This window comes from Kwoniella shivajii, chromosome 9, assembly GCF_035658355.1.
Source record: "Kwoniella shivajii chromosome 9, complete sequence".
NCBI classification, from domain to species: domain Eukaryota; kingdom Fungi; phylum Basidiomycota; class Tremellomycetes; order Tremellales; family Cryptococcaceae; genus Kwoniella; species Kwoniella shivajii.
The window spans coordinates 774,725-798,094 of NC_085916.1; the positions used below are offsets into that span (position 1 = coordinate 774,725).

General features: G+C 42.0%; 9 protein-coding genes across 9 annotated transcripts; 5 read left to right on the top strand and 4 right to left on the bottom strand.

The window, feature by feature from the left end:
* Window positions 1-250: 250 nt before the first annotated feature.
* Window positions 251-1,205, bottom strand: IL334_006609 (uncharacterized protein; the record flags this gene model as incomplete). The annotated part of the gene is made up of 3 exons (XM_062938308.1): window positions 251-631; window positions 791-994; window positions 1,080-1,205. The coding sequence occupies 3 exons, from the start codon at window positions 1,203-1,205 to the stop codon at window positions 251-253; spliced, it is 711 nt and encodes a 236-aa protein (XP_062794359.1).
* Window positions 1,206-1,781: 576 nt separating this feature from the next.
* Window positions 1,782-3,288, top strand: IL334_006610 (uncharacterized protein; the record flags this gene model as incomplete). The annotated part of the gene is made up of 6 exons (XM_062938309.1): window positions 1,782-1,817; window positions 1,894-1,921; window positions 2,087-2,209; window positions 2,405-2,632; window positions 2,881-2,961; window positions 3,155-3,288. The coding sequence occupies 6 exons, from the start codon at window positions 1,782-1,784 to the stop codon at window positions 3,286-3,288; spliced, it is 630 nt and encodes a 209-aa protein (XP_062794360.1).
* Window positions 3,289-3,952: 664 nt separating this feature from the next.
* On the top strand, window positions 3,953-6,286 carry IL334_006611 (uncharacterized protein; the record flags this gene model as incomplete). The annotated part of the gene is made up of 8 exons (XM_062938310.1): window positions 3,953-4,122; window positions 4,257-4,473; window positions 4,675-4,824; window positions 5,011-5,130; window positions 5,191-5,204; window positions 5,282-5,288; window positions 5,346-5,666; window positions 5,813-6,286. 8 exons carry the CDS (start codon window positions 3,953-3,955, stop codon window positions 6,284-6,286), a joined length of 1,473 nt encoding a protein of 490 aa, XP_062794361.1.
* Window positions 6,287-6,751: 465 nt separating this feature from the next.
* Window positions 6,752-8,520, top strand: IL334_006612 (uncharacterized protein; the record flags this gene model as incomplete). The annotated part of the gene is made up of 5 exons (XM_062938311.1): window positions 6,752-6,768; window positions 6,870-6,986; window positions 7,086-7,260; window positions 7,545-7,629; window positions 7,784-8,520. 5 exons carry the CDS (start codon window positions 6,752-6,754, stop codon window positions 8,518-8,520), a joined length of 1,131 nt encoding a protein of 376 aa, XP_062794362.1.
* A 357-nt stretch (window positions 8,521-8,877) lies between these two features.
* IL334_006613 (uncharacterized protein) lies at window positions 8,878-10,439 on the bottom strand (the record flags this gene model as incomplete). Its single annotated transcript, XM_062938312.1, has 6 exons — window positions 8,878-9,011; window positions 9,210-9,387; window positions 9,505-9,640; window positions 9,713-9,820; window positions 9,930-10,183; window positions 10,317-10,439. The coding sequence occupies 6 exons, from the start codon at window positions 10,437-10,439 to the stop codon at window positions 8,878-8,880; spliced, it is 933 nt and encodes a 310-aa protein (XP_062794363.1).
* Window positions 10,440-10,842: 403 nt separating this feature from the next.
* IL334_006614 (uncharacterized protein) lies at window positions 10,843-12,619 on the top strand (the record flags this gene model as incomplete). The annotated part of the gene is made up of 4 exons (XM_062938313.1): window positions 10,843-11,064; window positions 11,212-12,125; window positions 12,278-12,490; window positions 12,571-12,619. 4 exons carry the CDS (start codon window positions 10,843-10,845, stop codon window positions 12,617-12,619), a joined length of 1,398 nt encoding a protein of 465 aa, XP_062794364.1.
* A 399-nt stretch (window positions 12,620-13,018) lies between these two features.
* On the bottom strand, window positions 13,019-14,394 carry IL334_006615 (uncharacterized protein; the record flags this gene model as incomplete). Its single annotated transcript, XM_062938314.1, has 3 exons — window positions 13,019-13,381; window positions 13,544-13,844; window positions 14,069-14,394. 3 exons carry the CDS (start codon window positions 14,392-14,394, stop codon window positions 13,019-13,021), a joined length of 990 nt encoding a protein of 329 aa, XP_062794365.1.
* Window positions 14,395-14,877: 483 nt separating this feature from the next.
* IL334_006616 (uncharacterized protein) lies at window positions 14,878-18,976 on the bottom strand (the record flags this gene model as incomplete). The annotated part of the gene is made up of 7 exons (XM_062938315.1): window positions 14,878-15,061; window positions 15,167-15,344; window positions 15,417-15,708; window positions 15,776-15,820; window positions 15,908-17,768; window positions 17,848-18,753; window positions 18,903-18,976. 7 exons carry the CDS (start codon window positions 18,974-18,976, stop codon window positions 14,878-14,880), a joined length of 3,540 nt encoding a protein of 1,179 aa, XP_062794366.1.
* A 598-nt stretch (window positions 18,977-19,574) lies between these two features.
* On the top strand, window positions 19,575-22,354 carry IL334_006617 (mitochondrial distribution and morphology protein 34; the record flags this gene model as incomplete). Its single annotated transcript, XM_062938316.1, has 5 exons — window positions 19,575-19,664; window positions 19,740-19,802; window positions 19,892-21,202; window positions 21,269-21,569; window positions 21,612-22,354. The coding sequence occupies 5 exons, from the start codon at window positions 19,575-19,577 to the stop codon at window positions 22,352-22,354; spliced, it is 2,508 nt and encodes an 835-aa protein (XP_062794367.1).
* Window positions 22,355-23,370: the final 1,016 nt, after the last annotated feature.

A 23,370-nucleotide genomic window follows, 5' to 3' on the forward strand; every position in this document is an offset into this window, starting at 1 on the left:
TGACCACACTCTTTGATCCCGGATCTGGTCGAGGAGTATATGTCAAAGGACGCCGCGATGTACATGATTGGCAGATTGGGAGACCCAGAGTAAAGGAGATGTGGGGGCTTATAATGAAAAGACATACCACACAGCGTGTCAGTTACTCTAGTGTTAGTAATAACAGCAATTATAGGGGATTGTTAGCATGAATGATGCTAAAATAATGCATACAAACCATATGCAGTTCTCCGTTGACTTGTGTTGATTACTAATCTTCATCGACAATGGTGATTCTCTTTTCTTCTACGACCTTGGGCATTTCCTCATTCTGTATTATCTCCGGTAATTTCACTTGTAATCCTATCGAAGGTCCAACATCCTCTCCATCGTCGTCCTCTTCATCATCTTCGTCCGAATTATCTTCTTCACCGGGTTTCTTAAACACGACTCCTGATCCACCTGCCAATTTTCTTTTTGCTATTCCGCCCGATCCATTATTCGTCTCTCCAAAGGAGGTTGTTGGTGTTGATGTTCCACCTTTTTTGCCTGCTTTTCTCTTTTGACGTTTAGCTCGGTTTTTGGCTGTTTTGGAATCGGCTAAAGATGCTCTTTCAGCTTGTCTAGCTTGGAATTCCGCTTGTTCTGCTTCCTGTGATACAAACACATGCAGAAGTGAGCTCTTGATTTTATTTACCATCAACGAATACACCCAAACAAGGGTTATCTTATGGTTCATATTGATTCAAAATATGAATTCTGGTATCCTCAATTTTCCCATTGAAGTGATTGCATTGAACACTGAACTCACAGCTCTGGCTTTATCGTCCATGATTTTCAGTCTTTCATATTCCCTTCTTCTACTCTGCTTATACACATGGAATTCACCTGATCCAGCACCTGCACTTGAACCTTGAACATTCTTCATCATTTCTCTTGGTGCTCTCAGTGTCTTCTCCTTTGCACCTGTTGGCAGCGTGATCTGTTTATCTGGATTCGCCAATAACATCTCTACCTGAAAGACACAGTGAACATAATCAGCATCATATGAGAGGCTGTTCCGCCGAAAAGGGTTATTTGTTGTTATTGGTCCAACTTACTTGACGTCGTTGTTGATCCGCTACAGTGTTTTTATACCTCTTGGATGGTCCAGCATCATTTCGCTCTGGGGAAAGAGACGGTTGTCTCATCGGTGGTGAGAGTGATCCTCCTGTCTCCACTGGCATCTTGCTGTACACTGACCTTGTTTTTGATGGTGAATGTAACAAAGTAATGGAAGAACCAGATCGTTGCATGTTCACCATAACCCATAACTACGAAGCAAGCATGAACATGGGGCAAACAGGAACGATGACCGTGAAAAGTGCCACACTCTCAAAGTGGCGAATATAACGCCGATCACTAGTAATCAATCCTATCGCGTAGTTAGTATACCAATGGGGGCACGCGCCTCTCTCTTTCTCTCTTGACTAATAGTAGTAGTAGTAGAAATGTGACACCATTCGAGAGTTATCCTATTGTTTGTTATTGTTTTACAGGTGTACAGCTCCATTGTCCTTGAATAGTAAACTCCTAAGTCGCATCCTTCAGATTAATACCTATATCGCACTCAGAACGGCACGATCGCAACGTTAACGACAATCTCATTCCGGTGAACCACTGGGATATCGGAAGTACACATTCAGTCATTACCCTTTCTCAAAGTATCGCCACACATTCTCTTTGAAAGTGAATTCGACGTGTCAACCATTATCTCATTTCACTCCTTACCTCCAATCCCCTCAGATAAATAGACAATCAAGATGTCAGACGGATCAAACTATGATTACCTTTTCAAGGTGTGTTAAGGGCTGTCAGCTTGCTTCTGATAAGTTGTCAGGCTGGAATAAGCTGATATCAATGGTGCTTGTATAGGTCGTCCTTATCGGAGATTCAGGTGTTGGTAAATCGTATGTATCGGTTTGCGACCTTTGCTCTTGGGTTGTGTATTATTCATTTACTAACGATGATGTTCATACGAATTCATTTGTTCCCAGTAATCGTAAGTCAGCTTGCCTATTACGGCACTTACATGCCAACAGAAAGCTGATTTATATGTGTCGAATAGTTCTCTCTCGATTCACAAGGAATGAATTCAACTTGGAATCAAAGTCCACTATCGGTGTAGAATTCGCTACTAGAAGTATCAACGTTGATAGTAAGACTGTTAAAGCTCAAATTTGGGATACAGGTGAGTGATTTGGTATTCTTGGTTCACTACCGGGACAAACCAGCCGCGGTTGCACGTCTGATCTTGACTCTTTTGCTAATATCAACCTGTCTCTTTCATCTCATCTCTTCTCTCTTCAACCAAACCTTGCTCACAATCTTGATTCCTCTCATATCTAATCTCGCACTCATCTCGTTTCTACGGTTGTTGTTACAGCCGGACAAGAACGGTACCGAGCTATCACATCCGCATACTATCGAGGAGCAGTAGGAGCTTTACTCGTATATGACATTGCCAAACACTCAACATACGAAAATGTCACTAGATGGTTGAAGGAACTTCGTGATCACGCAGATGCCAATATAGTTATCATGCTCGTCGGAAATAAGAGCGATTTGAAACATCTTAGAGCGGTCAGTACGGATGAGGCTAAACAATTCGCTAGTGAGTGTAAATCCTGTGATGATTTCGGTGCAATTGATCAGAGAGCGAGTAACATTGTGGATTGACCGGGTATCCTATGGTGGATCATGGTCATTCGTGGGGTCTTGGAGCTGTAAATACACTATCCGTACTGCGCGAGACGGAGATATCAGAACGAGATGGAGATATCAGACTACGAAATAGGGGGACACATGTAGCACCGTAGTGGAAGGATATACTGATGTTGGGTTTCCATAAATCACTCTTAGCCGAAAACGGTCTATCATTCATCGAAACATCAGCTTTGGACGCTTCCAATGTAGAATCCGCTTTCCAAAACATCTTGACTGGTGAGTCAAAGGTTCGGGTTGATCATACACTGTGTCATAGTCGAGATGCTTACTTCTCCTGCATTTGTTCACACTTCATCTTCCTCGCCGACTCGCGACCACGTCTTCTGAACTTTCCAATACTCTCCATTGTCACTCTTTTCGTCTCTCATCGTATTCTCGTCATTACTGTCGTGTCGCGATACATTCATAGAAATCTACCGAATCGTATCATCCAAATCACTCGAGTCTTCCGGAGACGTCATCAAGCCATCAGGAGGAGAGACAATTTTGGTCACTCCAACTGCAGATGATGGAGGTGCTAAACAAGGTGGAAAGTGTTGTTAGGCAGGTACCGGCACATGAAGTAGAGCACGGGTAGAAGCTGGATGAAGGGTCGATGAAGTGAGGGATCGTTGTATATCCACGACGTTGTTATGATCAATCTTATTCTACCTTCATTGATGAGAAACCACTTGAGGGAATACGATGGATTCTGGAAGTAGTAATAGTAGTAGTAGTAGTTGGAGATTCACACTTGAACCGTTCAATCGGATTTGGCAGATTTGGATTATCTTCATTTTGCTTCTCAATTCTCATTATATTCATTTGAGTCTTCCGCCAATCAATTTCGTCTCCTTTTGTGATAACGCGGAAATCATCATGTATTACATATCTTAGACCCAATATGTCATCAGTACAAATCGAGATGGCAATATAATTTCCCAGAGGTGGCAGTATAGGAAGTTTAGAAGCACAAACCATGAGATGAACCTCCACTTTACCTTTCCACTTACAACGATCAAAATCAAACTTGTTTCTTCTCTTCTTTTCTTTCCATCAACCATTTCCATTTATACCCTTGTACTGTCTTTGCAATTGCCTTCCCTCTTTTCCCAGACAAGGCAGTTGGTTCTTGATCTCCTTGATTTCCTATCACTTCTAAACTTAGATCTTGTCTTTGAAAACATTCTGGTATTCTTGTCTCACCTTGACTACCCTCTTCTTCGTTATGTCGTCGACCTCCCCTCAACCTGAAGCAGGACCTTCTAGAGCCACCGAAACCGCAGATATTATCTCTCCCTCCCCAAAAGTCAGCAAGAAACAGACTGTTGATCAATTGAAAGATGGATTGAGGGAAATGGGTCTGGATACTAAAGGTAAAAAAGAAACTTTATGGCGGTGAGTAAAACTATAATTGTCGTTCGCATTGTCCGCTTTCTTCGTCTTTATAATAACTTTCACCACTTCATGAATTCGTGACGTCTTTTATCTTGCATAGAGGGCCGTAGTGATTGACGGTTTTATGTTGATAGTCGTTTAGTCAATGCTATACATAGAGCAACGGCTCGAGATCCCATAACGGACGACTCAGATGCGTCCGAGCATAACGGTGATTTGAGCATCCAGTCACAAGGTGAAGGAGATATGACAATCAGGATACTTAAACAGAGGTATAAGACCTTCCTCTGTTTTGACGTGGAAGCTACTTGTAGACCTGGAAAAGAGTTTGATTGGCCCAACGAGATCATTGTGAGTGATTCAATTCGCCAGGCCAATGGGGAATTCTATCGTGCACATCTCAATACTTCAGAGGCTGCACGGCTCTCGTGCACTGAGAACTCAGAATCCCATATCGTCTTCCCTCCCCTATCTTTCGTATCCTTCTTCTTTCACCGCTTCACTCAATCTCATGCGTATCCATTGTGTACTGAATTTTCCCTTTCAAATTAGGAATTCCCAGTGGTTCTTCTTCAGTGGACCGAACCAAATACCGAAGGTAAAAGAATACTCGTCAAAGTAGATCAATTCAGGTCTTATGTCAAACCAACTTGGAAACCCATCTTGACTGATTTCTGCAAAAATCTTACCGGAATCTCTCAAGTGAGTTGAAGGATTTCACAAAAGTTCTTGTTGTCCTCTACAAGATCTACACTACGCCGAGGAGTAGAAAAGATCGGGTGGGAGTGCTTCATGGTACTCTGAAGGGACGATTATGATCTCCATCCTGCTCATATACCTGCCTCCTTGGTGTGTTATTCGCGCTGAATTGCGTTCTCACAATGACAGGAGACAGTCGACAAAGCACCCACTTTCCCTCAGATGCTCAAGAAGTTTGAGAAGTGGATGGACAAGTGGGAGTTGAGGGATGAGAAAGGATTGAAAGATGCCTTGTGGGTTACAGATGGGGTGAGTCGATATCTGTTCTTGCGATATGGCTTAAGCTGACTGGCGCGCGATTCCCAATAGCCTTGGGACCTACGGTAAGCTGTTGGCAGCCGGTAGTAGCGATACTGATGGCAGCTGACGTTATAATCAAAACACGCTTTTGAATCAACAGAGACTTTGTAAGTGTCCAGACACCACTTTCATATGAGTTGAACTGATTGCGGTCAGTACACCAGGTATCAAAACAACTTCACATCACTCCTCCCTCTCCGTTTCCCACATATTTCCATGGCCCATATCTTAATGTCAAATTCGCAGTCCAATCCGTCCTATCAGAATTGCACAGACGAACGGCATACGCTTCTGAGCATCCTGGAGATGAACCGAACGAAAGAGCTTTGTCTGTAATCACAACTTCTAAAATTGGGAAAATAGAAAAGAAGACTGGGAAAAGTAAAGATTACGGAAAATCAAAGGGATTCTATTTTAACATTTCAGGAATGGTAGAAGCCCTTGGTCTGGGTGAATTCGAAGGAAGACAACATTCCGGACTGGATGTAAGTGCAGTCTCATTTTAGTTAACAAACGATATGCGTTAGTGCTACTGTGCCATTCTTCTCTGGTGATCAAAAGTCATCATCGCTATTCATGTTCCTGTGCATCCCGGTAGAATTATAATGACATCTGATATCAACTTTTATAGGACGCGACAAATATTGCCCGCATCCTTATCGCCTTATCAGAGAAAGACATCATTTTCGAGCCTAATGGGACCATTCATCCGCTGGGAAAGGGAAACAGATATCCGTGGATGGGAGAAAGAGGCGAGGTGAAATGGGAAGATTGGATGAGTACGAATAAACCTATGGGCGAAGCTACAAGTGGTGGAGTGCAAGAAGCGAAAGAAGCCATGGTCAATTTTGGGAAGAAGGATGCAGGCAATCAACCTCTCCCTATAGATGATGAGAAAAGAGGTGTTGTTGTTGTAAAAGAAGAGTCTCAAAGTCTGGAGAAGGAAGAAATCGTAGGATTGGGGAAGAGTTTCGATGAACAGGTGGAGATTGGGGAAGAAGAAATGACGGAAAAATTATCCTCCCTGACATTGGACCCTTCTTTGAACGATCCTGGGAGTCGTTCCGAGATCATTACTATCATTTCTGAGAAGAAACTCAATTGATTTCCGCTTAAAAAGACGTGAGAGAATCATGAGTGACGCGTAAAAACGAGAAAGAGGATCATTTTTTCAGAAATCTATATTCTTGGCATGAGAGAGTACCGAATCGAGTGATACCTAGTAGACAAATACCTCGCATCTGTGTATACCAGCTACCGTAGCATCATCAAATGAACAACATATGCACCTTGATGTGATAGCAATACTTTACAGAGGAGGTGTTGAGTTGGCGCGAAACAAGACGAAGACTTCGAGAGCTAGGATGTATCTATGCCACTTTGTGGTTTGGGTGGCAAAAACAATCAATGGAAAAATGACATCTCGCTCCCGGACACTGATTGTAATCTAATCTCCTTTTGACATATTGTATTGATCATCCTTCGTCATCTTCACCACTCTACTCATAGCAAGCAATACTCTTTTCTTCTAACGAGGAGGAAGCAGACATCCTGATCACGGCTGATCAAGATGCAAGGCCTGAATCGGTATGTGGGCTTTCTCGATACTTAGCAACTTCCTTGACATTGTTCCTTTTTTGACTTGATTGAATACCGACTAATCCTTTTTTCTTTCTTTTTGATTACAGATATATACCACCGGATTATGATCCGAAGAAGAACTCTACGTTGAATTCGCATCAAGGGAAGAAACATGCTTTGGGAGTCAGAGCTAAAGATATTGATAAAGGTATATTAGTTGTTCGGTGAGTAATATAACATATATATATAGTGATATCTGCATGATCATCTATCATATTAGGGATTGAGTACTAAAGTAAATTTCGAACTGACGTATCATATAGTTTCGAACTACCGTTTAATATATGGTGTGGAACATGTAACGCACATATAGGAGCTGGAGTAAGGTACAATGCCCGAAAACAGAAAGTTGGAAAGTACTATAGTACACCTATCTATGGATTTAAATGTAAATGTCATTTATGTGATGGTTGGTTTGAGATTCGAACGGATCCTAAAGTGAGTTTGGTATCTCGTTACTACAACAAATATCAGTGCTGGGGAGATTACGCGTAGGAAAGAGAGTGCAATGGAAGGTTGCTGAAGAAGAAATGAGAGGTCAGAATATCATTGATGGAAGAGGGTAGAGCTGGATTTTGTGTCGATCAATTCCATTCAGAAAAAGGAGAGGTACCAAAGGCGAAACATCTAGTTGATATTTAGTGGTTGACTATACTCTGAAACGAATCTGTTTACAGACAGGTTAGTTCAGAGTCTAAGCTGATGCCCTTTCAATATTATAGAACGCAGCGTATGAAGTTTACGAAGGAGCGAGAAAGAAAGATGAAGATTGGAATCCTGAGGAGAATGGTGGATTTGCGGTTCACGGTGAGTTATCAAAATCGACCATCTTGTTCTCTGTCATGAAGGCCAACCACCTATGTCAATTGGCGGTCTGCTTCCCTGCATTGCTTCACGAAAGCCAGACTTCACCCATGGAAGAAATCAAAAGAGTACATGCTAATTTCTGTCTCCGGAACAGATACCGAAGCACCGTCAGCTTCAGAACCACCTTCTGATCCTTTCGCAGGAGTTGAAAAGACGATTGATCAACAAAAGTGGGCTTCAAAGGGAACGTCAAGATTAACTGAATTGACTCGTTCATCAGATCGTATCAATGGTGATCCATATGTGATTTCATCTGCTCTTCGGAGGAAGTTTAGAGAAGAGAAAAAGGTAGCTTTGGACAAACAGATCAAAGATGAGAATATCAAAGAGAGGTTCGGATTACATGATTCCATCGATCTGGATGCGGATAAAGTAGATGCCAATGGAGATAAATCGAGAGAAGCTTGGTTGGCCATGAGGGAAAATAGAAATTTGTCAACTATTAATCAATCGATATCCAGTGGAAGTGCAAGCAGAAGTGCAAGTATAGGCAATAACACACCTATGTCAAGAGGCAACGGCATTGGAAAGGGGAAAGGAAAGGCAATCGAACAAATGAATAGTCCAAGTTTAGTCCATGTGTTGATGAAAAATACAGGAAAGAAATATGATCCTTTCGATTCAGATATCTCATTCACATCTTCAAGTGGTGGAGTAGGAACTCCTATCAAACTCAATACGGGTATGGGACTATTGGATGGACTGAGAGTGAAAGGGAAGATTAAAGGAAATATCATAGGCAACCTTACACCGAAACAGAAGGAAAAAGAAGGTCCGTCGCTGAAATTGGGATTGGGAGGTGGTTTGTTAGCTGGATATGGAAGTGATTAAGACATTTAGTAAAGATTGTCGTATAAGGGGATTTTTTGTATCAAGATTTAATTTTACGACTGTGTATTTCAATGGTAGACCAACACCATGATTGTGTGGCCATACCATTGACATGTATTTCATACAATCGGACGACATGAATTGAATGTTTTGTTGCGATATTCATGCAGACTGCATGATGCTTTTGCTACCTCCTTAGTTCTTCCAATGTTTCTATCTATACTCCTGGGGGAGAGAAGCTACCAGGTTTCTCTCAAAAGACTATCAATTTAATTATCTATCTCCATTATTACCACAACCAAGTTTCATCCTTCCGCCCTTGAAGTAATCATCTTGATTTGAGTCAACAGATAGAACCTAGTAGATAGGAGGGAAGAGTTTGTACCTCTTTCCTGGAAAAACTTTATTATCAAATTCTTTCTTGTATCGAGCGTATTTCTGATCGGCCCATGTTTTCATGAACGATCCTCCGATGAGGAGGTACGTGATTGCTATATCCAACCCGACATTAGCAATTGTCTGACAGTGTAAAGCAGGTACATATACAGTTGTACTCAGGACAAATGAGAATAGTTTGACGGAGAAGGGAATCTCTTTTGAGAAGAATGACCTTTCGCTAACGCCCTCTTCCTTGTTGTCATGGCGATAAAGATTCAATTAGGAGGGAGTAAAACCACATATATACTCACTACCTATATCACCACCAGTCATGATGACCAAGGCCAAAACACCTAGTAATTCGAACCAATAATTGGCACAGACAGCCAAACCGAATCCCAAACCAGTAGGATATATCCTAGGTTGTCCGGCAGGTCGTCTGAGTGATCTCAAATGGAGGTGGGAATTGAGATTAAGTAATTCTGCGGACTACATAATGGAACCGAAGGCTTAGTGCTGATCATAGACTTGTTCTCGTATGAGCACAGATCACAGGTCTTTAAACTCTGGAAGGGGACCAAACAAGTGAAGATCAAAAGGACGTACCAATTCAAAGATAGTCCAGAAAGTTATCCATTTTGGATTACTCAATAAAGAACCTTTCAAAGCTTGAGCGGAATATGCTGGTCGATAAAGTGTAAGTCCAATAAGCAATCCACAGATACCCCAGTAATATGCACAGCTATACAACGAAGATCAGAATCAGCATGAGGTACAATGAAGTGTGCATTATTTTTATCGATAGATGACTCACTTTCGGTAGACAAATGATAAGGGAACGGTTGCTCTTGAGAAATCATGCACAAAGGCTGATTCAAGAAATCGTTTGATGAAATGAATAACGATGAGGTTTCGAACAGTGCTATTGGATCGTATTTCGTCAGCATAGCGCAGGAGACAATTATAGGTATATTAATGGTACAAGAAGATGTACCCGTGAAGTTTCAAAGGCGAAGGGAACGTGTACTTACAGTTGGACAGTGGAAGGTTCGTATTTACCCCAGATCAAGGTAGAGATTTCTAGGAGTAAAGGATTGAGGAAAATGGGTCCCACGTATTCCCACAAGTACAATACACGATAACCGACTTGTTGACCGAGATCTTTGAGCTTGAGCTTTGCCCCTTCTCCCGCATTGTAATCCTGAAGTGTCTTGGATTCATCCGTAAGAGGAGTTGGTTTACCGCTTGTAGCAGGTAAGAGAATTCGTTGTCTATTGGGTAGAAGCTAAGACAAATCTATCAGCTTGATCGTGCGACATGCAGAGTGAGGTCATGGTCTAAGGCTGTCGAAGATGTAGACTTGACCCCCCCCTAGAAGATATCTAGCCCAGATATGCAAAAGGAGGTTGAAAACGCACTTTTGGGAACTTGGCTTGAATAGCAATTTTCAGATCTTTGATAGTGACATCGCTAGGATGTTTATCAGCGAAATCAAGGTTGACGGTGGGTTTCCCGGGGACAGCAATTGTGATAGCTACCATTGTGGTGGTGTTCTTAACTTGTCACTGACAAGACGTTCTGCAGAGGGGAGTTGAGAGGTGAGTGACTGATGAACAAAGACGGAGAGGATGAGGGACTTGCCATTGATGTTTAGTTGAGTTTTGCATCCAATGGTGATACATTGGATTTTCCCAGAAACGTGATCGGTGCGACTATAACCGGAGAATTTTCAACAGGATTTCTGAGAAAACTAGACTGAAAAATTTGTGTCGCGTGGTGGCCATGAGACTTTTCGTATTTTTGAGAATTCCATTGAAGAGAGAAAACGAAAGTCCGAAACGATTCAACGATTCAACGAATCTGACTTTTACTCAGCTAATAATCTCTTAGGCGATTATAGTATCTTTGATCATCATCATACAGAGTAAGACGGCAAGGGTCACCATGACGACTTTATCACGATCAGTCACTGTTGCTCGAACAGCAACAGCAACTCGATCTTCCCTAGCTTCGACATCTCGTTTGATCATCGCAAGAGGATATGTTACTCCCTCTTCCACAAAAAAAGCTGAACAACAAATGATGTTTGGTGGTCCACCACCTAAAAGAAAGGATGAAGGTGCTGTTTTGAAGACATATACTGGAAAAGGGTATCCGTTCATTCCTGTGAGTAATGTTGTTCTCTTAACACAGGCAGTATAGGTTCTCGGCATTTGTCGGTGCAGTGTCACAAGCAGTCAAATTAGTGGTTCTCGTGTCTGATTGTCTTTTGTGTTGAATGAACGCTCATCATACGTACTTGTGGTTTTATAGTCCCTTCGACACGTAGTATATCCTTATCACCCTCACTTGCACAAAGGCGGACCGTTACGTGAACTTACCATTCCATTACGTCGAAAAGGAGGACGAAACAATACAGGAAGAATTGTAAATCGACATACAGGTGGAGGACATAAACAGCGATTAAGAACAATCGATTTTCACCGAGTACAAGGTGGTGCCCATGATGTAATTAGAATCGAATATGATCCAGGAAGATCAGCTCATATTGCTTTAATCAAGAAAAGGGGAACGGGAACAGGAACGGGAACGACGAATGATTTGATCAATGCTGATCAAGCTGAAGATGCTTTATCAGAAGAGAATAGGGGAAATAAAAAATCAATACAAGCTGTTAAAGCTGGTTGGAGCTACATCATCTCTCCAGAAGGTTTAAGAGCAGGTGATGTAGTAGTTTCATATCGACAAGGTATACCTGAAAGTGTTATCAAAGAATTCGACAATACTGCCCCATCAACTTCCACTTCCACCTCGATTGATTCCACAAATACAACAGAAGACCTGGCAAATGGAGAAGATAAAGTGGGTGCAACCGACACACCAGAAATGAGAAGAGCTTTAGGTTTACTTCGAACTGTCACATTAAAACCTGGAAACGTATTACCTTTATTCTTGATTCCTCCTGGAACTCAAGTTCACAATCTCAGTCTTACAACAGATGGGAAAATGCAATTGTGTAGATCGGCAGGAACGTTTGCTGTAATTGTTTCTCATCAATCCGCGGAGGGAAGAGCTATAGGTGGTGCGGAAGTCTTGACTATGGGTGGTGGATTTGATGCTCAAGGTAAAAGATTACCTAAAGCAGGTTACGTTTTAGTTAAAATGCAATCGGGTGAAGTTAGAAAATTAGATCCTGGTTGTGTAGCTAGTGTAGGTGTAGTAAGCAAGTGAGTGATTTCTTCATATGATCTTTTTGTTTTTTTTTGGAAACTTCCTTCTCTGTGTCTTCAGCATACATCTTTTTCGATCTTTCCATTTGGTGGCCCCTGTCCAACCTTCCCGTTACTGCTGTAACTTGCTGATACCCCGTCCCTCACAGCAAAGAACATCAATCTCGTTCACTCGGTAAAGCCGGTCGATCAAGATGGCTAGGTAAAAGACCTCATGTTCGAGGTGTAGCCATGAACGCCGTAGACCATCCTCATGGTGGTGGTAGAGGTAAACAAAAGGGTAACAAACATCCGAGATCCATTTATGGTTTATTACAACATGTCAGAACTAGAAGACCCAAAGGTAAAGATGGCAACAAATCGTACGTCCAATTTTCTTGATTCAACATTGCTACTCGATGCATATGCTGACGTGGTCCATTTCCCTTTTGTGACGATATAGTGTGGTCACTGAAAGACCAAGAGGTAAACAAACTGCTGCTAAGCATTAGTAGTATGTCATGTAGAAAGAGACCGGAGGCAGGGGAAGACATGCAACGTATCTGCTCACAACGGACATCTACATATCTTCGATTGTTCCATGCTTGAGATCGAGACCTTCACTGTATCCCTCACATCTTTTATAATGGCCACAGTGAGACTCAATGGAAAAGAGCAAGGGACTCTGTCGGTTCTGGTGCACAACAATGAAATGCATGAATGGAGGAGGTACATGTACGAATTGATTGGAACTTGTAGAAAGAGCTGATAAAATCACTAGGGCTAATATGAGGTGTCTGAATGTTTGAGTTTCGTAATTTTGACAAGACAAGATATGAGAAGTGTGACTTGAGACTACATCTGATTATAATCTTTCTCTATCGTTTCCTTTCAGTTTGAGAAATCGGATTCTACACAGTTCCTTTTCCATAAACTTCCAAACATCTTTTCTCAAAAGCTTGTATCATCTTATCGGCGACTTTAGGTAAAACAGCTTGACTTGCAATTCGATGTAAAGGATTAGCGAAATTGAAATTTAAATCTATCGTTAATAACGTAGGACCGATTTCTGGATTTGCAGGTGATGTTGAGTTTGGTTCACGTATTTCTCCAATGTTCTTCTGCGACGACGTTGAAGATGAAATTGAAGTAGAAGTTGACGTGGAAGGGGTATAAGTAGAGGAAGTTGGATGTGGTGATAACGAAGATGCAGGACTAAATGACCATCTCGTTATCAATGATTTGAATAAAGGTGTTTGAGAAGATGCTGTTGCCTATTGTGATTACACCAAAATAAGTCAATGTTTGTCGTTTTACTCAAGGATGCTCTTGGCACAGACATGACATCTGGCGATCTCGAAGCTTGGTAACCCTTCCCATGATCCCATGGTCCAGTCCCATGGTCCCATAAGATGCCAAGAATCATGGACACTCACGGTGACACTTTCAAAAGGTCTTCCAACAACTTTACTTATATATCTTTCTTCTAATCCACCAAAACCGACTGCCAATTCAGCTAAAACCTCGAATGGTTTATTATCAGGTTTCCAATCTGTTTCTCTTTTCATCCCATTTCCATTTCCATTCCCATTCCCATTCCCATTTCCACTTGAAGAACCGGAAGAACCGGAAGGAGAGGTCGATTTGGAGACGACAGTTGAAGAATTACAAAATGGTATAAAAGACGAATAGGATGGTACGTCCGAGACCAATGAATATAACTGTGATTGAGAGTATCTAAATGGGTATATTAGTATATTCATTCATGATATTTCGTTTGCAAAAGCAAAAAACTCTTTTCGAAACACAGAAAACCTCCCCTTCTCTTGGGATGGATGTAATTGGTTCTGATTCTGGTTCTAATCAAGGTCACAGCAGTCCTAATCTGTTCGCTCCTCAACCATACTATGACCACCAATGACACTCGATCCTCACCTTCAGAGCGGAATATGGTAACTCACGGCAATATCTTTCTAGCATGAAACCTTTGTATTTCCCCATCAGTTTCTATATCCGTTATGACACCACTGGTTTCCGAATGAGTTTGAGTAGAAGAACTGGATTGTCCAGGTACTAGACCTGCTAATTTGCTTATATCAGGCAATGAGAAGAATGTCCTTCTTTGCTGATTCTGCAGATGTGATTCTGATACAGAATATCTCGAAGTACTGGAGACCAAGGTGGAACTAGATGAAGGAGCAGAAGAACAAGGTAAGATCGATCGACTTGATCTTGGTCTTGTACAGTTCATCAATGATCGACTGATCGTTCGTGTTGAGGATGTCATTGTGACTATACTTGACCTTGCGCCGATATGACTGAGAAGATGCCAGGATTTGATGGGCAAAGAAGTGAGAACAGTAAGAATACACTCGGAAATGAAACGAGATTCGATGAGAATCACAAGAAAAACATTAATTTGCCTCTCGGTCGGACCGGGGAAATCCGCTCATTCATTCATTTCACACGACCACCCAATTCTACTGGTACTCATCTCATTATGGTTTTTCTCATTCATTTATCATTATTATCATTACTGTTCATATGTACAACACGTAATACTCAGCTTGAAGACGATCATAGTCACTCAAATACCCAAAATGATCGAAAGATGCGATGATGATAGCAAAAGATTCCTGCGAGGTGTCTCGTTACTACTTTCTTTTCCCTATCAAACCTTTCTTGATACAGACCGTATTTCTTCCTCTTTTCTCGAGATGCTCCCCCTGGATTCATTTCACCGCGATGTGACTGTAAGCTCTTCACGACTCTAAGGCGATGCTGGTTCTTTACCCTCCTTGACTCGTTTATTCTTGAGTCTCCTCAAAGTCTCTCCATGTGAAGAAACGTGAGTCAGAAGCCCTTCTTTGCTGATTCCTGCCTTGAGCGGTTTCGTCTCGTCCACGGTCATCTGTTTAGCTCTTTCGGGCGGAGCAGCTTTCCGCTGATTCACACTAAGATATGAAAAAACTGCGTCAGCTTGTCGATTCGAATTCGACATTACCAGTGGTACAATCGGAATAATCCTCTGAGTAACGATGACGATAAGGACGACTTACAAGCATAATTTGCAAATTGATGTCCCATTCTTTTCCAGTATAAATATCTTCATATTCTTCTCGATCCATTTAGTCGTTACTGGTTTGTATGCTAGTATAGAGACGGTGGAATCAGTCGCAGAAGGAGCGACTGATGGTGCTTTGCTCTTCGATGCATCCGGTTCGGGTGAGACGTCATCTGCCGCAGAGCGAGTATACATGATCAGAGCTTGCTCCGAAAGGAAGGATACGAGACTGGGTGTTAACTCACCGTCATCACCTACATCCGCGACTCTCCTCCTCTTCTTCGATCTCACAACAGATAACCCCAGACTCGTAGGAGGAGTTTGGGATTCCTCAGCCTCTTCATTGGGTAGGAATAGTGGTTGTGCATTTATCGAGGTTGATGGCGGTCTTGACGATTGTGAGAGAGTTGAAGGCTTCAATGCAGGCGATTGAGAGGCACCATGAGGTATTGAAGTAGAAGTATGTACATATGTTGAAGGTCGTCTACGACTTGCACTTGAGCTGGGACCTGGACCGGGAATAGCTTGTGTTGCATCCTGTTTCGAAGGGACATCAGCATTGTCCTTGCATGAAAGACAGGTCAGCGGATCGACCGTGGCTCACATCGTCTTTAGACGCTGGTTTCGCTTTTGGAGCGGATTGCAATTCCTGTATACATGGCAAAAGCATAGTATCAATAAAATGCACGCGTGCTCTATTTCAAGAAATCAACGGTTGACGTGCTATTTGACTCACACTTTCCAATCTCTTAGCATCTTCTTTCCATCTATTCCTCTGTTCTTTAAGTTCCCTCAACTCGTTCTCCATTGAATCAAAGTTGTCTTTTTGTTCGTACTGTTTATCCATTGCTTCTCTCATCGCTGATTCTGCAGTGTCAACTTTACCCTGTTCTACTTCGAGTTCCTCTTCCAGTCTTTCGATTTCCTCTTTTTGATCATTGATTTGGACGAGTAACGACTCTTTCTCTGCTTTCAGCTCATCTCGCAAGGTGTTAAAGGCCTCTTTTTGCTTTTCCACTTGTTCGATTAGAGAATCCCTTTCGTTAATCAGCTGGGCATGTTCTTCTTTTGTTGCAGAACTATCCTTTTCTCCTGTTTGCAAATCAACTTGATATTCAGCTTTGAGGTCATCAAGAGATGTCATTTGTTTTTCCATCTCCTCTGCCATGGAAGATACTTTTTTCTCAGCTTCTGACAGTTTATTCTTTGTCTCTTCTAAACCTTTTACAGTCGCTTGTAATTCGGTCTCTTTGGACAACATTGTCTTCATATTCGCTGCAAGACTGGTTTCGAGCTCTTGTACCTTTATTTGCAATTCCTTCCTTTTCTCTTCATCTTGTTCTTTACCTGGAGTCTTCTTGTTAATTTCATCAAAGACGGCTTGCATCGATTTCTGGAATTGATGAGCTTGAACGGACGGGTTTTCATCTTCGAGATTCTGATCTACTGGTCTACCCATTAGAGTCTGTATATTATGACCATAAGATATGATGTTTTTGAAAGCAGATTTCAATTCTTCAAATTCAGATTCCGAGGTCATGGAGGAGGATTTGGCTGATTCAGCGGCTGTGAGTTGAATCTTCAGTAATTCGACTTGACCTTCCAATTTCTTCCTCTCTTCGTCTTGTGATTCAACTTTCTCCACTACTACCAGCAAATCCTTGAAGAGCATATTTGCCCTGTCCAAGAGCGGTTTGTTGGATGACTGAGCATCCGAAGGTCTGTTGTATAGTTTTTGCAGTCCTTCTGCACATCGAACGATCTTTTCTAGCGCATCTCGTAATGTACTTTCGCTCAGACTCTCTTTGTTTATCTTCTGCTCAGCTTCCAAGTCTTCTACCTTCTTCTTGAGTCGCCGTGTCTCCTTTTCGGCAGTTTCAATCGCTTTCTGTCGTACTTCATTCTCCCATACTTTCGGGTCTTTTCCTATATTCGACTTGATCTCCTCCATATCCTGGTTATGTCTCTCTTCTAACTCATTGAATTTGGTATTCTTCTGCTTGAGGAGAGATCGTAATTTGGCGATCTCAGAGTTAGGGTCAGCGGGTGATTTAGGTGATTTCGGACTGGACGTGACACTTGGATGACCGAACGCGGGACGAGAAATTTTAGCTTCTTCAAGTTCCGTTTTCAATCTTGATATTTCAGCATTATGAGCAGCTGTGAGTCGTTCATGGCGTGTTTTCTCGGCAGTAGAGGAATTTTCCATTTGGGTTTTCAACGTATCGGTCAATTCTAATATTTTCGCATTGCTTGTTTGAATCAGCTGGTCAGATCGATCTTTCGCCTGTTGCATATTTGCCATGCTTTGACTGAAACGGCAATGCAATTGAGTGTGTGCATGTTCAGCGGTTGCCCTTCTATATACCTCAGCTTGAAGTTTTTGACCGATCTCATCCAGATCTGATCGGGCTTTACTTTCGCTATCCGTCAAACGAAGAACGGAGGATTGTAACAAAGCGTTCTTCTTCTGTTCGTCGATCATTTGGGTTTGAAGCTGAGCAATTGCTTTATCAGACTCATTATTGGATTGTGCGGCAGTGAGGGTTACATTCATTTTGATAAAGGCGTTGCTTGAGACTTTCCTCATTTGTTCCCTTCGTTCCGCAGAATCAGCTTTGGCATCGATAACGTTCAAGCGGAAACAAGATCAAGGTACTCGCAGAATTCACTTACCAGGCTTGACCAAACATTTGCTCAACCCCTTGCATCTCCTCATTCCAGCTTTCTTGTATACTGGTTATTTCGGGTCGATCAGCCACGTTGATAGCCGCGGCAGTCTTAGGACTCTGGATTGGTGTAGTGATACTGCTACTACTGCTACCAGCAGCTTGAATAGTACCGTTCGAAGCGTGACGGCCCGACAAATGATGTGGGTCTCTGTTGATACGAGATACAGCAGGATGAGGTACAGGTTGGGATATAGCTCTATTCTGTTGTTGCCCATTCTGACTTTGAGACCTGATTAAAACTTCGAACACTCCTCTTCCTAGATTCTGCAGATACGAGGTATCCCTCAGCGCTTTGTCCAATTCAGATCTTGTAAGGTGTGAGGCTGTATGTTGCAGGATATCAAGAGTGGTTAAGACACGACTAATTCCTGAGTGTGGAGAAGTAAAGCGCCATAAATGCATTGCATATTCCCGCGCTATCTGTACAGTTACCGGCTGTTTATCTTTCACGGTGAATGAGTAGCAGTCTGATTGAGCGACGGGGAGGGGTGATCGCATGACAGGGGATACATTATGTGGGAGATTGGATGAAGGCTGAGTAACCATTGGTGCAAGAGGAGGTTGAGTGATTATAGCAGCTGGTGGTTGTTGAGTCTGCTGATGAGCGTAAGCTTGAAATCCAATATCTTTTTGGTTTGGAGGTCTTCCCACTACTTGTGCAGGCTGAGTTATGGTTTGACCCTGAGGCAGCTGACTTTCTTTCGCGAATTGATTGGGTAGAGTTTGAGCTTGGTTGACAGACGGATGGGCATCGTCAATTGATGTTCCATTGGATGTAGTCTTACCTGGAAAGCTGTCCATCATCACTGGACTGGGAAATCTTTCGCTATCAGGAGAAAGTACAATTGGGCTATAGAGATAGTGTGTCGGGTCAGCCACGGTGATATCCTTCAATGATGCGAGGAAAGAGCAAGGAAATAAGTGGATTAAGGGATGGGAGGAGAACAGGATAGCATCACCGAAATGTAGTGTTCTCTTCGTATTCGAACAGTCACTTACGATGTAGCCTTGGCCCCATTAGTGATCCCCAATCCCTGCAATTGAGAGTGTTCATTTGTATGAGCGCCATTCATCTGATTTTGGTTTGAAGTCGACGACGAATTCAAATTCGAATTCGACTTTGAATTGAGTGTGTTATCAGTCATCCAAGCCGGCATTTTGCCTTCAGACAGCTATCACACTAAGCCAGTGAAAGATCGATTATCGTCATGCCATCTTCATATGCGAGGGGTATATACCTTTGTGAGATGTGATGAGCGGTTGATGATAACGACGATGATAAAATGAAGAATGGAACGTACACACACAATATAAACAAAAAAACAGTAATCTTTGAATTGGTATTCAACTGTCTCAATCTCAGGTACGAACTGGCCTAATTACGTAATTTAGCTCACTCTCCCACGGTGATCACTCTGAATCCTGTTGGTGTAATTCACTGTTGATGTGTTTTTTTCTGGCCGAAGTCATTGCGTAAAAAAAAAAGAGATACAGAAACATCCCAGATCATCATCAATCCAGATCAAGTCAGTACAGAATACAGCGTTGTGTCGTGCTTGATCAAGAAGGAACAATGCCATCAACATAGCCTCAAACGCCAAAGCGATATTCGCACAGTGATAAATAGTTCCTCGGGAGATAGAGCACGCGATTATCACATAACAAATCAAGATGTCTTTTGTCTTCCCTTCTTGGTCCACGGCGTTCTCGCCTGCCTTTCATGAAGATGCCAAAGCTATGTTGGAGGGCGCTCTTAACAAGGTATGTAGGACCGATTGATATTGATCTGGACAGTGTCTCGTGATTGATATTGTGATCAATTTTACCTTTCTTTAGGGAAACAAACCACCTGTCATCCAAGGAAGGATCGAAGTGGTAGAATTGAGTATGGGTAAAGAGGTGAGTATTTGGAAGAACATAAAATAATTTTCTCACAGTGTAATCCAAGCTCATCCTTCTGCTCTGCTCGGCTCTTTGAATTGATTCAGCCTCCGACACTTACTTTACTTGAAATTGGAGATTTATCACTGGATCGATTTCGAGGAATATTGAGACTGGGTTATTCTGGAGATGCATGGTTGGAAGTTAGATGTCGAGTTCAAGCTAATCCATTATCACATAATCCTAATTTATCATCATCGTCCACACTTCCATTATCAACGCCTTTACTTGCTTCTCAACCATTATTGGTACCTATGACATTGAGATTATCTAAACTTCATTTAAGAGCGATATTGATACTTGTCGTATCTGCTTCAAAGGGAATTACATTGGTTTTCAAGAATGATCCATTACAGAATGTTGATGTTTCATCTACATTCGATTCGGTCGAAGTTATAAGAGGTTATCTTCAACAGGAAATTGAAGGTCAACTAAGAGAAATGTTTAGAGAAGATTTACCTGGTATCATACACAGATTAAGTCAAAGATGGTTTCATGGTACGGGTGTAGGAGGTAAAGTCGAAACTCCTTACAGAGATAATATATCAAATTCAGATCCAACAACCAATATGATAAATTCAATTCAAGAAGAAGAAAATCAAGATGATGACGATCAAAATCAACATCATCAAGATCCATTTAATGGTAATTCCGAATCTCAACAAATGTTCCAACCAGTCAATAATAATAGTAATATATCTAATACACAAGAAAAACCTCTGACACCAAGACGTCAAGCTTTATATCGAACAATGAGGAATCGTAGACCCAGTAATTCAATCTCAGAATCACCAACTAGTTATACAACTTTTCCTGATATAGAAGATTACGATCCGACATATGGACTAAGACCTGAAGGTGTACCTACCCATAGTGGATATGAAGCATTTGGTAGATTATGGGAAAAATCAAGAGAAGGTGGAAATAGAGGTTTAGGTTCTTTAATGTCCATGCCAATTCAACATGAAGATGATGATCAAGATCAAGGTGATTTTAGTGATCCCGACGGTGAAATTGATGATTATGATGATGAAGAAGATGAAATTAGATCTTTTGACATGGTGGAAATGGATGATGTCTTACAATCGATTTCGACCCCACTGAGGAAAACCAGAAGACAATCTATGATCTCATCACTTGGTTCAAGATATAATGATGAGAAAAATGCTGAATGGGAAACATTCCCTGCTGTTGGAGGAGGAGTGATCACGAGACCAAGAGTATATCATTCTCAATCGCTCATAAGAGCTCCATCAGAAGCTGGTGGAGGAGCGATGCCGAGTCCTGCTGGAACTGCTACTGGTGTAAGTGTCACTGCCAGAGCTAGCTCGATTGGTGGAGCATCGTCAACAATAGGAGTAAGTAGCCATAATTTCCCAGCTTAGCACAGATCGTCCGCTGACATCCGATTCTTCGCGTCGTAGAGCTTCAGAATGCGCCCGTTCGCACCTTCTACTCCTGGTATAGGTCTTCGCTCGCCTGCTCTTTCCCAAGCGGGGCCATCGAGTCTGCGTCGGATGGTAACTTCTCGATCCGATGTCTTCCTCTCTTCTGCTGCGCAAGGTCTTCACTCGATACCTCGCTCGGAGACTTTCTCAGCCTTAGCACCAAATTCATACAACAGGCCAGGACAGCGTTCGTCTTTGCCTGTGTCAAGGAGAAAATCTAATATTGGTGGTGGAACATCTTCAGCAGCTAGAACTTCCGGTTCTTCTTGGGATACCGGTACGGGTACTGGTACTGGTACGAATACGAATACAGGTACAGGTACTGGACCATCAAGATCAAATACATTATCGACTAATCCAACTTCGATATTACCTTCTTCTTCAATAGCTTCGTCATCAAAACCAATGTCAATAAGCTCAAAACCCATGTTAAACAGACCAAGAGTATCTTCCATGTCAGGTAGTCCTGGAAACGGTAATTCGTTCCCGCCACGTAATATTGGTCCGGGAGGTATCACTTTACCGTTGAACAATTCAGTCTCACAACTAGCGACTTTATCACATTCGGCACACACTTTATCACCTTATGCTAGAGGACATGAACATATCGCTGTAAGATCTTTCCCTTATTTAGGTAGGACATCAACGAATCCAAATGTACCTTCTATCACTTCGATAGGAAATGTTCTTCCAAATGATGGCGTGGTAGTAAAAGCTAAAAGAAAGAGAATACATCAACTGAATACTTCTAAGGTATCAAATAACGATCAAGAAGATACTACAAGGAAATCTAATTCACATAATCAACGACAAAGTGATATTGACGAAATTGATCATCCAATCAGATATCAAAATCAAACCCAAAGTCAAAACCAAAGACCAAATTCGTATATTAGTAGAGATGGTAGTGTAAGTGATGTAAGTAGGAATATCGGTTTGACATCATTGAATCAAGGAATGGCAATGAAAAAAGGAATAGCAATGGGAATGTCAACGAGTAAAAGACCAAATATGAAAAGGAATCCTGATTCTAGAACCTCATATGGATTCCCGCATTTATAGTGAACGAAGAGAAAAGATTATAGGGATTATCACGAGAATATGGCACGGAAGCTTGACATTGGACATCAAACGTGTTTTCAATCAGAGGGAAGAAGCAGTCTGCTGCAAACTTAAAAATCAATTTATGTTGTATCATATATTCATATCAATATGGACTTTTACGATTGGTGTTGATAGTCGACGTCAATGTAGTGTATTATGCACAAAAGTCCTTCATATACGACCTTGACTTGTCAGCTGGAATATAAGTTGGTGATCCAAAGTTGCCTGCGTATGTGGGACTGCCTGGTATTTTGAACTCGGCGATGTACATGCTCGTCCCGCACACGATGCCCGTGGGCCAATTGTGAGATGATCTCGGTCGGGGATGGCAATGTGCAAAGTGAGGTGTCATGTGCCGCGTGAACCCTAAATTGCGGACTCCCCATCTCAAAGAACTTTACACGCTAAATAAGCTGCGGAACGACTGGGGTTCATTCTGTTGACCACCGCAGTCATCCTATAAACTACAAGATGTTACATGGCATGTTGTGCCAAGATGACCAAGAATGATTGTACTCTACTCGAGCATTTCCAAGCAATGCCGAAAAGCTCATCTCTTCTTTCGGTCGTATGACGTTTATTCGACTGTTCGAATGAAGAATAAGAGGTCACACGAGTTCGGGAAAGGTAAAAGCCACCAAATATCATTTTATGCCGATACGAGAGGGAATAGTTTACGTATACGTATGCTTTTGGACTCTCCGCGGTTACCCTCATCTTTTTCCAAAATAGGGAGGCCGTTTCTTCTTTCACTTTTGCAACTTCGGGTACCCGCAGTTGAGGCAGCTGAAAAAGGGTAAAAGGGGACTTTCATTCATTCCGCTTGGGAAAACAGAGGGAAATTTTGACGATATGCCGGAATAAGATAAGGATAAGAGAAAATAAAGGATTTCTGCTTTTGACTCGTACTCTCCTCTCTCCTTTACTCGAGTATACTAACGACAGTGTCATTGCTGAAGGATAATCTGATAAGC